Source organism: Cnephaeus nilssonii (assembly GCF_951640355.1).
Source record: "Cnephaeus nilssonii genome assembly, chromosome: 19".
Classification (NCBI taxonomy): domain Eukaryota; kingdom Metazoa; phylum Chordata; class Mammalia; order Chiroptera; family Vespertilionidae; genus Cnephaeus; species Cnephaeus nilssonii.
In genome coordinates, this window is record NC_137090.1 from 35,212,089 (window position 1) to 35,230,039 (window position 17,951).

General features: G+C 57.1%; 1 protein-coding gene across 1 annotated transcript in view; it reads right to left on the reverse strand.

Annotated features, from left to right (window-relative positions):
* RTN4RL1 (reticulon 4 receptor like 1) overlaps positions 1-15,275 on the reverse strand; it is a 68,818-nt gene extending 53,543 nt beyond the window's left edge. The window contains exon 1 of the mRNA XM_079797775.1: positions 14,823-15,275. Within this exon, the coding sequence (XP_079653901.1) occupies positions 14,823-14,835 (13 nt within the window). The 5' untranslated portion in view covers positions 14,836-15,275. The remainder of the gene's footprint in view (positions 1-14,822) is intronic.
* Between the last annotated feature and the right edge of the window lie 2,676 nt (positions 15,276-17,951).

The window sequence follows — 17,951 nt, forward strand, 5'->3', positions numbered from 1 at the left end:
ACTGCCAGCTGCTTAGACACACCCTTCTCCCCCCAGGAATGTACCAGCCTGTAAAAAAGAGGGCAGCTTGCCAGCTTGTGCAAAGATGGGGAGGCATCCTGCAAGGTCCCTGAGGCCCACTGAGGCCTGATCTGCCAGGCAGGCAGGCCGGTGACACCCCAGCCTCTTTGGTATGGACCCCAGAACAAATAAGGGATCTGCAATGAGGAAAAAGGCCAGGGAGGCAAGGCCACCAGGAAGAGGACTGTGACATTCATTTTGGTACTTGGGTCCCCAAAGAGCCTGGCACACAGTAGTCCTGGGCACATGTCTGCTGAAGAACAGAAAAGGATGATGAAGATGGAAAACAACGTCCTGCCCTACCTGGTTTGGCTCAGTGGATAGAGTGTCGGCCGGCCCTCGGACTGAGGGGTCCCGGGTTCGATTCTCAATTGCAGGTTCAAGCCTGGCCCTGGTCGGGGTGTGTGCAGAGGCAACCAATCGATGTCCATCCGTGTTTCTCTCTCTGCCTCTCCCCCTCCCTTCCACTCTCTCTCAAATATAAATAAATAAATAAATAAATAAATAAATAAATAAATAAATAAATATCTCAACATCTCACTGAGGTCTTGCTGCACACCAAGAAGGCGCTTTATATCCATTTTGTCACAAATCTCAGAACCCCAAGAGGTAGGGCACTAACCCCACTTTTCAGATGACTAAACTGAGGCCCAAAGAATTAAAAGCATTTGCCTGAGGTCAGGCAGATGGTAAGTGGCAGAGCAGGACCCTGATTCCCGCCTGTCTGGCCCCACAGCCCCGGCTGCCGGCTGCTTGGCTCCATATGTGGAGGAGGCAGGGAAACCCAAGCGGACTAGAAATAGGTGCGAGAGGAAGGAGGCAAGCAGCCGTGTCCCTTTTCCAGGCCCAGAGCCCAAGGCACAGGGCTGGGCTGGGTTTTCCTTCTGCTCAGGGAGACCCTCTGGAGAAGGAAGAGGCAGCTGCGTAGAGGTCAGGGTTTGGGCCTGAAGTTAGTGGAGATGCACCAGTTTTCCGGGGAGGCCTTCAACCTCACCTCACTTTTCTCAGCCCATGGAAACCACTTGGGAATGCTCTCCACAGCTCCCCCTGCAAAGCCTCAGGAGACTTCTCCCTGGCGGTGGGTGGAGGAGGGCAGAGTTCAGGACAGAGCCCGTCCTTCCCAAAGAGAGCCCCCTCTACCCAAGGTTGTCCCTGCTGGTCCTGAGACCCCTGCCCTTGGCCAGCCCTGTCCGGTGTCAGTCAGGCTATTCACAGGGACTCAGTCCTGGACACAGAAGGTAAACCTTCAGGGGGCGGCCAGGTCTGGCCTGCAGGAGGGCGGCACAGGAAGCTGCCACTGCCCCTGCTCCTACCGAGGGCGGGATGCCTCGAGCTCCTGTTCCGAGTCAGGAGAACTTTGTCAGCATCATCTCACTTAGTCTTCACAGCCCTACCAGACAGGTACCCTTGTTAGCCCCGTTTTGCGGATGGAGTAACTCAAGTTCAGAGAAGTAAGCTCATTCCCAGGACTAGCCAGATCCTGCATGCTGACCCACCCCACTCGGAGGTGAAGGGCCTGGCCACTGGTACCTGGAGTGAGACTTCCCTACCAGACCCTCTCCTCCTGTGAGAGAAAGCCTCCATCGAGTAAGGACAGCCCCTGCTAGCTGGGGTAGAGGTACTGGACAGGTAAGAGGCACGTTAACAATGTCACCAGCCAGTGACCTTGGACATCCTACGGAACACAGCAGCCGACCGACCGCACCTAATGCTGTGTGATGTTGGGCAAACCACTGCAGCTCTCTGGGCTCTGGTCTTCTCAGCTGAGTCATCCGGTCCCTCTAGCACCAAAGAGCCTACAAATCTGTCAGAAATCACACAAATCCTCCCTCCTCCAGAGTTTTGCGTGCCACACGCCATAACAACCCCAAGGAAGACTAATGCCTCTACCTCCCCCCCCGCTTACCCACAGCCTGCTTCACTAGAGACCTAGGCCATGTTCACAGCCTCAAAACACGCACTCACGCACGACCCTCCAGAAACCGTCAGCTCTGCCTGGCCGCTGCCTGGGGTAGAGTCACGTCCGGGTCCCTAAGGGGCATCACTGACCTCCCACATGGTTTCCACCTACCCTGCTCCCTGTGAGGGCCTTGACCTCGTGCCCTGCTCTCCCCCCGCCCAGAAGCCCACAGCACGTGGACTAAGGCGTGTGCACAGGTGTTGGCAGTAGCATGCTTCCCAACAGCAAACACCTGGGAACAGCCTCCATGCACAACCCAAGGGGACTGGCCGTCACACGATGGGCATTTTGTAACCATTAAAACTGGTTTAGCCCTGGCCCGTTTGGCTCAATGGATAGAGCGTCGGCCTGCAGACCAAAAGGTCCCAGGTTCGATTCTGGTCGGGGGCATATGCCCGGGTTGCAGGCTCAATCCCCAGTGGGGGGTGTGCAGGAGGCAGCCGATCAGTGATTCTCTCTCATCATTGATGTTTCTATCTCTCCCTTCCTCTCTGAAATCAATAAAAATATATATTTTTTTTAAAAACAGGTTTAGAATTACCAACCTCGGAGCCTTTGAGATATACCGTTACTTTAACAAGACCGGGCACAGCTGCATGAACGCAGGTGAGAAGTGGAGCAGAAAGGAGGCACCAAATGTCCTGGGAGGGATGCGCCATCCACTCCTGGGTTGTGGGATTATGCAATTTTCTTCTTTTTGCCAATATGTGGTTTTCCAATGTTTCCTGCCTTGTGTATGCATCATCTGAGAAGTTCCAAAATTTTACTCTGGGAGAAGAAGCTGATGTATAAATGAGGCAGTGGGTGAGAGAGACAAGACCATAAGCGGAACTAAGTTCTATGTTTCCTACTTTGGTGTACAAGGAAAGGCTTCTGGGAATTGATCTCTGTCCTTGGACGCAGGCCAAAGCCTGGGCCACAGAGGTGTCTGACCCCAGCGGGCAGGGGAATCCCCAGACCTGCCTCTCCTTCCCCACCCCCATCACTGCTGTGGCTTTGGTCTATGCCTTGGCTCCTCCCCCGGGCCGAGTGGAGACGAACTTGGGGCTGACCCCAAACTCTGGTCCTCTCCAAAGGACCTTGAGCATGGGCGACACCTCAGAAAGCCTGCCTGCCCACAGTGGAGGTCCCATGGGCAGCTGGGTATTGCACCCAGCGCACTCCTGCTCCTTCTGTCTGCAGAGCTCTTCCCACACTGAAGCAGAGCTGCTGGTGGCTGCAGGGAGCCTGCCCTCACTGCACTGAGGCCTCTGCTCAAATATCACCTTATCGGAAAGACGTCCAGCCAGTCTCTCTAAAGTAGCAGCTCCGTGGCCACTCTCTGTTCCTTCATTCACCCTCTGTTCATTTTCACCGAAGCACCTACCCCCACCTGACGGAACACAGTTAAGTCATTTATTGTCCCTTCTCCCCGCTAGAATGTGAGCTCCTTATGGACTTGGTTTTCATTCCCTGCTTCATCCTCAGCGCCAAGGCAGCAGTAGGTAGACACTCAATAGTGGGTCAATGTTTGTCAAATGAAGAGGGCCCTCCCACACTCCTTTGGCTGACAGGATAAAAGGCAGCCAGCTCCTCCATGGGTAGATAGATAATCCATAGGGGGCCATGATCTATAACAGGTCTGAATGGAAAAGCATAGCTGGCTCAATTGGGGTCTCTCTTCTGGGAAATAAAGCTGGGAACACCAACAATGTGGGGCCATTAGCAGTGGGAGAAGGAGCGGGAAGGCCACCCTGAAGAGCAAGCAACACTGGTGGCCACATGGGGCCTTGTGGGAAGTTAGGGGGGGGGGGGACAGAAGCAGGCACAGCTGGGTTGGGTGGACGGAGAGGCCATGAGAGGGACCAGAGAGGCTGCCACTTCCTGGTGTCACTCCCTGTTCTGGAGGTTCCTGGAGTCCAGATCACGCATCTCCTTGCAATAACCCCCCATTTTCCAAGGAGCTTCCTCTCTGCAATCCGATTAGTCCATTAGCAGACACACCCGCCCACTGGGGGCAGTGGGCCAATTACAGGGAGATAATAACCTCTGCTACTTCAAGGCAGCCCCAGGGCCACTCGCCACCCCACAATCTGCTGGTAAACTTTCCCCCTTGGCTGGCTCTTTCTCCTGAGTGAGGCCCTGTGAACTGCCCCAGCCTCGCTCCCTCTGCTCAGAGATTCGATTTCAACCGCAGGCCTGGGCAACAACCAGGGGGCCCTCCGTGCGAGGGAGGGAGGGAAGGAAGCAGTTCAAAGTAACAAGGCATTTTCACGGATGGAAGAGAAGACAAAAGAGGCAGAGTCTTCTGACCCCAGGCACCCCCTGAGCTCAGCTTCACCTGGCAGTGTTATTTCCTTGTGTTCAGACCAGCCTCATTGAAACATCTGAGATCTCTGAAGCCCAGAGTGTCCACCAGAGGTTTTTACTTGCCATGGAATCAATAGTGCAAATTTTGTTCCAGAAAAATCTGCCAAGAACCACCCTAAACTTTTCTGAGTGAGAGATCTATCTTTTTTCCAACACAGCTCCTGCCCCACTGCACATCCTCTGTGGCCCAGTTGGCCTGCCTTTTTGTGCCTGCTAGCTTCCTACGGCCACGGCCACGAGAAGCAGAGCAGCCATAGGCCCTAGATGAGCTATGTAGCCCCTCTGAGCCTCAGTGTCCCCATCTGTAACTTGGAGCTAATAATACACACCTTTTCTGCTTTTCATGAGTCGTTGCACAGGGGAAAGATTCCTTTCTGCATCCTCCTCACTAGAAACAAAACAAAACAAAACAAAAACACACAACTGTTTCTTGCTGGTCCCTGGCACTAGGTTTTTTTTGTTTTTCTTCTTTCTTTTTTAAGCCCTAAGTAATCATGATTTAATTTCTCGTTCTGTTACAGAACAATTTAAAAATTAGGTTTTGGTAGTAAGTTTCTTGGGTTCCAACTAAATGCACAATCATTCAATCAACATTTCTAATCAACTCATCAAGACATGACATTAGTTACTGATTCAACCCCATCTACCCAATGTCTACATTATGTGCTACATTTCATTCATTTTACTTTGTGCAGGATGCCGTTTCACTCGGGTCTTGGTAGGAAGAACAGGGAGCGCTCTCAGATTGAGTAATCTGACGAGTACATAATAAAGGTGAGAACAGCGGGCAGGGAAACCAGGGCGAGCCAGGGGAAGGAGCTGGCACGGACCCTGGAGACGGAGCTGCTGAAATTCGCTGGTCGGAGCTGTATTGCAGCTGCTGAGGGCTTGCCCATATCCCTTGCTTTTACCATTTCAGCACACACCAGCCTGGCTTCCAACTGCCAGAACCTGCATTTCTTTGCCTGAGGGCTTCCTCTAGCAGCAGAGAGCCTTTGCTCTCCCACACCGCAGGCCAAAAGTGCCTGCGAGGTACCGAAGTACCGTAATCCCCCCACAGGCACAGCACTCAGCCAGTGACAGGTGGGAGCTGTGTATAAACACCCGCTCCCCGCCCGCTTTGGGTGAGCTAACTTTGAGGTGCATGCTCTACACTGTGTCCCAAAGTTCCCAGTGGGATGAAGCTCTGGTTGCCCACGGTCCAATATTTGCTGGAAGAGTACCCATTGTTGGCTTCTTCCCTTCTCTGTCTCACTTCTCCACTCCCCAATGGCATTCCGGAGGAGGCCTCCCAAATCAACGACTGGCCCTCCAATCCTGTCTCAGGCTGTACTTGTGGGAGAAACTGGGTGATGGCAGAGAGCCATGGGGAGCCATGGTGACTCACCATTGGTTGAATCCAACTGGAAGTGGGAGGGCATGGGAGCCCATGGTTGAAGTTAAAGGGCCAACCTCCTGACACACACAGCAGGAGAAGGGTGGAGAGCAGGTCTTGGGGGACAAGTCACCTCATGGAACTTGCCATCCAGTGGGGACGGCAGATAATATAAAATAAAAGTAACTGCAATAAGCCCTGGCCGGCGTGACTCAGTTGATTGAGTGTTGTCCCATGCACCCAGAGGTTTTCGGTTTGATTCCGGGTCAGGGCACATGCCCAGGGTTTTGGGCTCAATCCCCAGTAGGGGGCATGCAGGAGGCAGTGGATTGATGTTTCTCTCTCTCATGGATGTTTCTCTCGCTCTCTCGCTCTCTCTCTCTCTCTCTCCAAAGTCAATTTTTAAAAAAAGTAACTACAATAAAACTGGTTGAGTGCAATTTTAGGGAGCTCCAGGACCCCTCCCCTAGTCCAGAAGGTGCAGGAAGGTTTCCCAGAGGCTGCCATGCGTACGCTGAGCCCTGAAGCATAGGACTGAAGGCGAAGAGGCAGCAGAGAGCATCCTAGGCAGAATGAGCTGCTTATGCAGATCCTTACAGAGGCGAGAGCATGATGCAGTCGAATTGAAAGAAGTCCATTAGACCTGGGCCTCAGAGCTCAAAGTGGGCAGTGGGGAGAAGGGAGGGTGGAGCTGCAGATTGGGGAAGGGGGGAGGACTTCTCAGCCAAGCTGGGGAGTCTGGACTATTCCCCAAAGAAAAAGGAATCCCTGGAGGTTTTTAAGCAAGGGACGAGATTGTGTAGCACTATAGAAACTGGCCACAATGTAAAGCCTGGGTTGGGTGAAGGCAGGAGTGGAGGCAGGAGAGGAGCTGGCATGGTCTGGGAGAAGGCAGTGGCCCGGGCTAGGGGAGAGGCAGGAGAGGAGGAGAGGTGAAGGCCACTGAAGGAGAATGGCAGCACTTCCCCGTGGACCAATGGGAGAGGTGGGGGAGGGGCTCGTCCCTGGGTCCAGCTCTTGGGCTGAGGGTACCTGGGAGGAGGATGGTACCAGATGCCAGAGATGGGGGGGGGGGGGATGAGGAAGAAGCAGGTTTGTAGTGAGCTCAGGGAACATCGGGGTAGGCTGGAATGATGGCTCTGGACATCAGAAGCAACATCTCAATTGGAGATGGGACGTGGGGGGAGCCAGCAAGTGGGCGCTGCAGCAAAAGTGTGTGCTGAAACCCCCAGAGCTGCGTGTGGAGGAGAGAGGGCCCAGGGCGCGCGCAGGGGGCACCGCATGGGAAGGATGGCCGAAGGAGGTGGAGCTGGCACAGAGGCTGAGGAGCAGCAGCCACAGAAGCAAGAGGAAGACCCGGGAGCTGCTAGCAGGGAAGCCAAGGGGCACCTGTGGCCAAATGCCTCCGGAAGGTCAGGTGAGACGAGGAAATGTCTGGTCAGGTCAAGGTTGAGCCAGAGCGGCGACGGTGGAGAGATGGAGGAGACAGCCGGAACCCGGCCGAGGAGCTAGAGGGAGGGGAGGGCCAGGAGACTCCAAGTGCAGGCAGTGTCTGCAGAGAGCTCAGTGGTCACGGGTGTCCGAGGGAGAGGAGGAAGCCCCCTACCCCTGCAGGAGGGAGCTCCACCTCAGGCGCTGGGGACAGTGAGGGTCTTCTTTGGCAGCACCCACACACCTCCCACCAATGGCCCCTCGGGTGCACTGACTTGCTAAGAGGGACCGCAAGGGAGGCTGCCGGGGTGGCAGGAAGCCAGAGGAGGGGGCCCCTGCCCCAGCCCCGCACTGATCTGTCTCATATTCTGGCTCTGACACTGGGTGACATTTGAAGAAACTGCTGAAAAACATTTGGAAAACCATTCATCCTGGCATATTGCAGATGGGGAAACTGAGGCCCAGAGAGGCGGGAACCTGCCCAGGGCCTAGTGAGTCGGCCACAAAGATGGGACCTAACACAGCCCCGAGACTCCAGCTTTGTGTTCTTTCCACAGTCCCAGAGTCCCCAGGAAGAAAAGGGCCGTGGCCAGGCCAAAGCCCGGTCGCCCAGGGCCGCTGTCGGAGGCACCGCCTGGCGGCCAGTGAGGACGGAGACAGGCAGGAGAGTAAACACCACGCTGCATGAAGCCTGCAGCGCGTGCCACCCAGACAGGCGGCCAGGGGGTGACGGCGGCCCGAGGCGCAGGAGCAGAGCTGCTTCCCCCAGCGTCGGGCCTGCCCAGGCCGCCCCACACCCCTACCCCGGTGACCTCCCAGGTCCTGCCTCCCCCACGGGGGCCGGCTCAGCCTCATGGCCCATACACCGCAGGCTCCTTCCTGCTCCCAGCCTGCTCAGACAAGCCCATGAATAGAACATTAAAGGCAAAACCTGCTCAAAGAAAAGGCAGCTCCCTGGTAGGAGTCGCCCCACTAAATGTCAAATGCAGAGCGAGGCTTCCTGCCTTGTGTGTTTCTCACTAATGGAGGCACCTTAGCCTCCATACCCCATCATCCAGTCGCCCTATAAATAAATCATCGTAAGAAGAATGCCAATTCCCCCCCCCCCCCCAGGGCCTCATGAATCTCTCCATGTAAAGGCCCCTTCACTATGTGTCGGCTCAGGTGCCCAGAGAGAGATGGCAAACTCTGCTAGGACCGTTTTAGAGGCAGAAGCAAACTTTCACACCACCTCGGTGGGCGGGGAGCTCAGAGCCCCGCCGCGGTGCCTGTGCCCTCTGGAATCAGCCCAGGAAGCTGCCAACTGGCCCCGCCTCCCGGGCCCGCAGTGGTCGGTCTTCCAGCAGATACGTGATGAGTCATGTCCACCCACCCCTGCATGGACCAGCCACACACCCGCTCAACAAGTTTTGTTCACATGTGTCACACACTGCGCCGGCCTGCCCACTCCCGGGACCCCCCACTGAGCGGCTCTCCAGCTCATCCATGGCACCGTGCCATGCTGGACCCAGGGTGAGTGCCAACGTGGGCTTCAGGGCCAGCAGGCCAGGAGCGTGCACGCGAGTGCTCCACTCTGCCACGGCAGGTGTCTGGCACGCACACTCCCCCGAGCCTGCCGTGAGCTCACCAGGTGTATTTCTGCGGGCACACACACACACACACACACACACACGGTGCTGTGCCAATCCTCTCGCTGTGCCAGCACTGAATCAGATAGCAGGGGCTGTTTGCAGTTTCGGATCCCAACTTGGCTGATTAGCACCCACCGTTATCTGTTTGCTCAGACACCGCACCTTGCTGTGGTGGAGAAGGCAGAAGTCCTCTCTGGAGTACAGCTCTGTTATCCCGATGACAGGCCAGGGCTGGGCAGTGGGGAAGCCCCCAGAAGGGATAAGCACTCCAGAGGAGGAAGAGGGGCAGGTGCAGGTGGGGGGCCCAATATCATCCAGCCTGCCAACTGCCACCCACCTGGGCCGGCCTGTTCTGGGGCTGTTGCTCTCCAGACAACCACCAACCAGTGTGGGATATGGCTATGAGCAAATCCACAGGTCCGGCTGCAATGGGAAGCTAGGGAGAGCAACGTATGGGGAGGGCCCAGCCCCCAGGTAAACCATAGCCAGACCTTTCTCAAGGGCATGAAAGCAGACAGACTGGTGCTGGCCCACTGTCCCATCTCTGTCTGTAATGAAGAAACAGGAGCAGGAGACAGCAGGTGATGGGTGTGTCCGCCCAGACAGAAAGGGGGGCAGAGTAGAAGAGATACATGAGACAGCGGCTCAGAGTCCCAGAAGTGCCGGGTCCCGGCCAAAGGCACTCCTGGAGGGAAACCAGGAGGGGAGGGCATGGGGACTACCAGGGAGCTCTGCAACAAGACACGAATGCTTCAGCAGTGCCCAACACCCGCACAACAAATGTCACCTAAATCAAGGCAGACGGGCACGTGAGACGGTGGAGCTTAGAGGCTGAGAGAGGGAGGAGCGAGTGTGGTAGCAGACAGGCCTGGGATTGCATTCTGAGTCAACGAGGAGTGACCCAGAGCGCGGGACTTCATTTGTCTGCGCCTCGGTTTCCTTACCTGTACAGCAGGGACAAGCACAGACTGATCTGGGAGGGTGACTGTGGAGATGCCATGAGCTAAGGCGTAGCGTATAGTTAACTTGGCCCATTAGTAACCATAAGCAGGTGTGGTCAGCACGTGGACAGGGACTGGCACAAGTGGACCCAAGGCAGGTTGGGAAGAAGCGTCCAGTCCCTGCTGCCCCTGTGTTCAGAGAGCACCCACCCCTCCTCCCAGCAGGCGCGGCCAGGCCTGCCGAGTCCCGAGGTGGCTTTGCCTCACTCCAGTGACGGACACCCAGTCAGCTGTGCCTCCTCTCCGTAGTCAACGGCGTCTGAGGAGGTCCCTGCTCCTGGACCCCCTGGCCAGCTCCAAGGAGCCCTCACCCTGAGGTCCCCACCTCACTCCTCTCTCTCACTCGCTTCTACCCAGGGTGGTCTGGCCAGTGCACCCCGAAGAAAGGGCTGCTTCCGGCACTCTGCGAGGAGGTCCTGCCTTCTGCTGTCCCTGGAGGCTCTGTTCCTGTTTCGCCAGCTATTTTGCTTCCTCGGCCATCTGTTCCCTCCCTGTCATCTCCTCTCTGCTTTAACCTTAACCACTACTTTGCTGCAGATGGTATCCAACAGATCCGTTCTTGACATCCTTCATGATGCCTGCCCCCTCCTTCTCATCTCCCGCAAGTGAACTTCTGCTCTGTCCTTTTTCAGGCCCTGACTCCAAAGCTTGGAGTTGGATTCACCCCACAAGCCTCCCTCCTCGGATCCATCTGCTGTCAATCTGCTACAGGTCTGAGGGCAAGCCTACCCCTCCCCTTGCCTTTTCCTTTTCCTAACGAGACTTTCTCTTTTCAAACTTGGCCAAGAACCTCTCCTGGCATCAAGTCCGCTGTCTGCTCCAGATAGCTACCTGGTCCCCATACACAGAGCCGTTTAACCCCCCAGAGGGCTCCGGGTTGGCAGCCTGAGACGGAGACCAGAAACCCTGGGACTCATCCACTCCTGTGGTGGAGGGGCCTGTGGACCCAGGCTGGGAGTTGGGGTCCGGAACAGTTTCTCTGCAGAAAACGGACCTGTTGGACTGCAGTGAGGTGTTGGCATGACAGGAACCGAACCGAAACACGTTTTCTACGTGGTCTGAGCTCACAAATGGAACCTGCCACTGCTCTCCTTGTCTTTATTCTGGCCACCAGTGAGGAAACGCATGCACGGACTTTAGTTCGCAACTCACTCGGCCTCTTCTTTCTCTTGAGGTGTCCCGGTGCTCCCCCCAAATTCCTCCTCCTGGCTTCTCTTTTCTGGCATTAAGGGCCAGGAGCTTTGAGGAAAGAAGCATCCCAGAAGCTCCCAATTAAAGAAGCTGTTTTGGTGACAATGGTTTCACGAGGCTGCATTCCTTAAGTGGGACCGAACTGGTCTGGGAAGAGGGAAATTCCACCTGGGTTTGGGCTAAGAAGCCTCCTATCTCCACCCTCCCAAGCAGGGCTCTTTATGTCCCCTCTACACTTCCTCTGCAGCAGAAAGAAGTGTGTCGTGGCTGTCCATGGAACACCCCTCTCTTCCGCTCTCCACTGGGACTACAGTGGGCCGTGTCACCAGTGGCTCCAAGAGATGGAGCCTGTTCACACCTGGCCACATGGAGATTCTCTGATCCTCTAGGGAACCTCTGGATTCAAACCAACCAAGCATCTGACAACCCCGTGGTCCCGTCCTCCCTGTGCCTTCCCTTCTTTGCACAAAGGAGACCCAATCTAGCCACCAGGCCAGCCCGTCTGGCTATGGAAACCAAAGGGACAAAATGCATCTTACTGGGCTGCAGGACTTAGTCTAGCTCTTGCTGAATTATTCAGGGGTAGCATTAACTTATAAATGAGTGTGTTTGACTGATTTTGTGGTTGATGTACAGATAAATTCTAATGAAAGACAGCTACAAGATTTTAAATTATTAATTAGAATGCCACTTAACAAAGCCTATTTGGCACTCTATTTCCCTGCTTAACAAGACAAAAACTTTATGATTCTGTGTTAGCCCAGAGGCTGTTGATTTGCATGCTGCTTTTACAGCTCTAAAAAGGAAAACCATAGATTCTGACCTTAAGCAGGCCACTTCTGGCTCAGCAACATCCCCAGCAGGCCGCCTCTCCTTCCTGGGTGGTAACTGGGTGGCTCTGGGCCTCGCTTGCCCTAGGGAAGCTAGGGAGAGCAACGTATGGGGAGGGCCCAGCCTCTCGCCTCTGACCAGAGGCTTACTTTTTATACCCCTGGTTCTACAGGGCAGGCCAGGCTCTGGAAAAGCTGGCAGGGCAGCTGCCGAAACCTTCAGCTACCAGCCCTGTCGGCAGCAGGATCCACTGAGCTCTCAGAGCTGTTCTGGTTCACTGAGGTAGGGCTGTGCCCAGCAGAATCCTTCACTAAGAGATGCAAGGCAGCACCCCCTAAAATGTCCTCGCTGTAATAGGACAATCAGAAATCAGAGGTGACCCTCATGGTCCAATAACTACTCTCACCTTCCTCCTTCTCTGAGGCTTCAGACCACTGAGCCTCCCAACTCCACAAAGCACTCCTTGTCAAGACCATGAGTCCTACCCTTTGCAGAAAGGTAAGGTTTTTTTCTCTTCTCCTCTCTACCCAGGACCTAGGGAAGGCTACTTTTTTTTTTTTTCATCTTTCAAACCCTGTTCCAAATCATAATTGAAGTATGAAACTCCTCAGGGGCAGGGCCCCATGCAGGGCTCTGCATCAGATAGACAGAGAAACGGCAACCCGCCCTATAACATTTTTGATTGGAGCCTTTAGAACAATTCGAGAAGCAGGAACTTCAATGGCCACCTCCCTTGACATTCGCCTCAGGCACACCTTTGGCTGTGGGCACATACCTAGAATCCACACCGAGAATCTGAGTGTCCTGCGAGTGTGTAAAACACACAAGTCCTAGGGATCAGATCTGGGGCAGAGGGAGAAAATTGCCCAGGAAAAAAACACACACACACAATAAAAGTCCTTTGCCCACACCATGTCCAAGCAGCAGGCTCCAGGCCGCGGAGCAGTCTCCTCTCCTCTATTTCCCTCAGGCCAATCCAGGTGGAAACCTCTTTTTGGTAGATCTCCCATCAGCCGTGCTATACAGGGAGGGGGAATAGGCCTATCTGGAAACACACGTGATTGCCAAGCCTCCAGGGCCACCTCTTGAGCAGGGTAAGAGCCTCCCCCAGGAATGGCCCCCAGAATGCACTGGGCTCATCCCACCTGGGGCCGGTGGCTAGCAAAGATGGGAGAGAAAGGCTTCTGGAGGCTGCTCAAGCCTCCCTGAGCACCTGAACCATCTAAAAGGGTGTGTGGGTTGCTTCATGGCTTATTTCTCACTGCAAAGTGCCAAAAGACAAAAGGCCAAAGGGAAAATGAGATGTCAAGTCCTCCCTACTATCTCCATCACAGACCTGCAGTCAAACATGGTGGCCTTTTAAACCTGGCCTGGGAGCCTTCCCCACCGGGGCGAGTTTGCAGGCTCCAGGCCCAAGCGTCGCAGGTTTGGGCCCGTGCTCAGCTCTGTGAAAAGCACCCTCTCTGGGCAGAGGCACTCTGGTTGCTGAACGGATTTTTAGCCCCTTTCTGCAGGGACAAGGAACTGGGGTGCATCGGGGAAGGGTTTTCTCACCAGCCAGGGAGACTTTTCCCACACCACAGTGAAAGGCAGTCACCATTTCCTCGGCACTGCACCGACCCACGTGGAGGGCACAAGTCACACACAAGTTTGTATTGACCCGGAGTCCTGGGTCAGCCTGAGCGAGTAGGGACCACCACACAGCCTTTATTGCTCCCAGCGAAGGCGTGGTTTCTTCACCCACCTGTCCAACCCGCTTCTGGGGTCTCTTCCATCACCCCCACATCTGTTTCTCCCCGCCCACCTTGAGGCTTCGCTTCCCCGTTCTCGGCCACCTCCCCCTGCCCGGTTTCTCCTTCTCCATCCTACTGTGAGGTCAGAATCCTGTGCTTACGACACCTCGGTCTGTTGCCATGGAAACAAGGGCGGATTAAGGCTGGAGCGCGGAGCGCAGGGATCAGGCCCCTCGGTTACCTGAGCTCTCGCTTCAGCCGGTTCCCGCAGGGCCCGCACTGTCCGCCGCAGGCGCCGAAGCTCGTCGGCAACCCGGCCCGAGCCAGGGACGGGCAGGGAGTGGGGGCGGCGGGGCGCGGAGCCCACCCGGACTTGGGAGCGGGGAGAGGCAGAGGCAGAGGTCGGGGCTGCGGGTGGTGGGGCCCACGGACTCACCGCATGGTCACCTGCCCTCCCTGGGCCCCGGGGACCGCTCCCCGCGCGGCAGCCACGTGGGGGCGCGGCGGAACTTCCCCAGCACTGGCGCCAACTTTGCAACGCTCGGCAATGAGCCGGGCTGCCCGAGGGTCGTGGTGAGGGGGTCCCTGGGCCAGACCTCCAGTGGAGCCTGGCGCAGGCAGCGCACGCAGCCGGCACGGCCTCCGCTTCCGCATCCCTCCGCTCCAGGTGTAGGGAAAGTTTGAGGAACCGGACATTGGGCGCTAGCCATCCCCCTCGACCGCTGGGTGCCCGGACCCCGTCCCTGGAGACCAAAGCTGGGTTGCAGGGAAGGTGCCCGCGTCCGGGCCCCACCTGGGAAGCTAGGGCGCGCAGTGAGTGCCCGGGCCGCGCAGTGACTGACCGAAGGCTGCACTGGAGCGGGTTGGACTGGCCCCCACAAAGCGGCGGAAGCCGGCGACGTGTGCCTGCGCAGGGGACGGAGCCTGCAAGTGCAAAACTTTGTAATAGCAAAGCAAAGGTCCCAGGAGGCCAGCTCCCCTTCCATCATGGGCAGCTCACTGTGGTCTCGGAATGACCTCGTCGAGTCTGATCCCTAGGCCTGACAGCTTGATCCATGGGGCAAATGCCGTGTCTCCCAAGGGGCCACGGAACCCGGCTGAGCTCCAGCAGCAACCCCTCCGCGGGTGCGCACCCGCAAAGCCCGCCAGCCCGCCAGGGGCTGCTTCCCCGGCCGGAGCCCCGGCTCTGTGCAGCTCCCAGGACAGCGGCTCTGCCCCGTGCGCATCCAACTCCAACTTGCCCCTGCGGCTCCAACTCACCTTTGCGAAGCATGTTGGCCGCGGGGCCGCCACTCTGAGGTCGGCCTGAACGCGCTCCCTCCGGGGTCTGGATTCAAATCCTTGGGCGCTGGCTGCAGCTAATCCGAGCGCGTCGAGGCGGCGGCAAGCCGGGGATGCGCTTGTGCCCGGCGGCGCGGCCCCGCAGGGGCATGGTGAGCCCGAGCCCCGCGCAGAGGGCACCGGCGCCCACCAGCAACCGCGGCGCTGCCCGGCAGCCCCGCGCGCTCGCTAAGCCCCGGGACAAGCGGCTTGCTCTGCGAATCCGGCGGCCTGCTTCTGCAGCCCAGAGCACTTTGCAGGCGGTTTTGAGGGGGGACGCCGCCCCCCGGCCGCGGCCCCCTCCTTTCCGCCCCCTCGGGCCGCCGCCGCCGCCGCTGCTGCACAAGGGCGCTCGCACGCAGCGCGGAGCTCCGGGGAAAGCGCCCGGCGCGCGTTTGCAGGACCGAGCGGTCGGCGGAGCGGGGCGCCTCCCTTCCTCCCCCCGGCTTCCCCCACCTTTCCTCCTCCCACCCTCCTTCCCTCCCTCGCTAGCTCCCTCCTCCTCGCTCCGATCCCCGCCCCCGCTCACGGAGCGCCTCCCATACAAAATTTATGAAAGTGCTCTCAGCTCGCGGTGCCGAGCGCCGTCCTATTCCCAGGGCAGCGGCGCTCAGCCGCGCGGCGCCGCCTCCCAAGGTGTTTTCTTTGAGCCCGCCCCCGGGGACGACCCTCCACCCGCGTCCGTCCAAGTACCTGTCCCAGCCCCCGGGCCGGCCATCGGACCACTCGAAAAGCCCCTCCCCGTCCCCGTGGGCTCCCCAAAGCTCGTACCCGCAGCCCAACCCCCCGCCCGTTCGCCCTTCGCGGATGGAGGTCACCCAGCCAGGCAGCTGGAAGCGTGCGCTCAGCCGACCAGCTGGGACGAGACGACCGCCGCCCAGAGCCCGCGGTCACAAGTCCGCATCCCTGCCCATCTCCTCTTTGGCCGGCTCCGCTTCCTCCTAGGAGGCTCGACGGCTCCTCCCCGCCCGGGACAGCTCCGGCAGACCCTGCCGCCTCGCGTCCCGCGTCCCAGGACACTATTCTTTTTGGGAGGAGGTGTGGCGTGCCCCCAGGCGGGTCTAGACCTCGTAGCAAGCATTCTAGGAGGCCCAGTTGCAAACCCCAGAGAGAGAGGGAAGAACCAACGTGGGGCTCAAGTGAGCTTTCTCCGCCTAGGGGACCCTCTGATTTCCCTCAGTCTGCACAGACCCCGCCGGGGCTTTGTAGAAAATGGAGGCGGCACCGCCTAGAAAGTAGGTCCCGCAGGGGGCAGATTGGGCTGAGCGTTCAGGCTAGGCAAGATCCTGGGTGGAGGCCGGCACCCCCTACTGGCCTAGCATAAGAGGGGTCCTGGCAGAGGAAAAAGTGGGCTAAGTCGCTCATTCACCACCTATTTATTGAGGGTCTATCATGTGTAAGGCACTACTAGTCTTGGGACTCCAGCCAACGCAAAAGAGCAGGCCCCTGCCTTTGTGGAGTTTACAGTCTAATAGGGACCTAATGCGGAAAGTCTCGGTGAGACGGTGCTTGGGAGAAAAACAAATGGTGGTGTTCTGGAGCTGAAATGAGGGGTCAGGGAAGGAGAGCTCTTTGAGCAAGTGACACCTAAGCAGAGATATCATTAAAGTGAGAGAATGAGTTGTGTGATTTGTTGGAGAAAAATCTGGCACGATAGAAAGGTCAAAAAGGCCGGTATCATTCATTCATTCACCCATGCATGCATTCGATGCACTGAAGCTTGGGTGTGAGCTAACGATGTAGGCTTGGGTTTCCAGAAGCTTAGGGAAGAAAGACCCACAATCCGTTTCCGAATGTGACAAGAGGAGATAACAAAGGGTATCTTCCCTGCTGGCTCTGTAAGGAAGTGAAGGGCCATCGGGAAGGCTTCACGGAAGAGGTGCCATCTGGGTTAGATCTTGAGGGCTGTGTTCAACAGGCTGAGGAGGAGAAAGGCCATTCTAGGAAGGAGGGAAGTGCCGATGGGAGAACAAGGTGAGGAAGTAACCTTGCTCTGAAGATTGGTCCATCTTGAGGTGGGAACAGAAGGCATTCTTTCTCTTAGCCTTGACAGCTGCAGGGCTGGGCTGCCCCCACCCCCTGCCTGAGCCCTGCCAGGTTGACACTGAAGCTGAACTCAATGGCACAGCTTGCAGAGGCCCTGCACAGGTAAACTGAGGCCCGGGAGGCTGAACAACTTGCTCAGTATCATACCACAGATCAGGGCCAAACTGCCAGCCTGAAGCGGGGTGTGTTACTCCTCCTGCCGCCTCCCCAAGCCGCCTCCCCCTGACCCCTGCCCCGCAAACTCCAGCATCTTAGGCAAAGTTGGCTGGAACTGGGCGTGAGTGTGAGAAGCAGAGTTATTTCAGCCTCGGGAGGGCTGAGTGCAGGCTTTGGAGTCCAGCCAGGGGTGGGGGTGACTGTAGGCGGGTGTTGTGGTATAATGTGGGGGTGCACTGCGCCCGCCTTCTTGTCAGGCAGTAATTACTCAGACTGCTGAGTAACTCGGGCAGGGAGACCCCCCACAGACAGATGGAGGTGTTCTTGGACCAAGTTGAATGGCAGCCCCCCATGTTTTGCACTGCAGGGTCTTGGGGGACATGCTCACGTCTGTCCTTGATGTCCAGTTGTCCTGGACATCGCCTGGTTTCCTATTGGGGGCTGGGGCAGCTCATTCAGCACAGAGGCTGTAGTGCAATGTTATAAGAGAATGGGGGCCTTCCATTATCAAGCACCTCTGCCTGTACCACCCCCACCTCTACCTCAGAAAAAGGCCCAGCAGGGTGCCGGCTAGGGAGAAGCCACTGGTCTGCTGAAGCCAATCTTTTCCCCTCTTGGAACTTAAAGCTGCATCCGGAACCAGAGCTGACCACAGGCTGGACCTTCGTGTTGTAAAGGGGGAGAAGCTGGACTGAGGGGATCCCTAGAATTGATATCCTGCGCCCTGGGGATCCAGAGAAACTGAGGAAGATGGGAAGTTCAGGCTGGACTCTCATCAAGGGGAGAGGTGTGTTCTTCGGACCCATGTTGGCCACATCCCTGTTCAAAGCTGTGACTGTCGGAAGAGCATGAGTTGGCGGTCGGAGG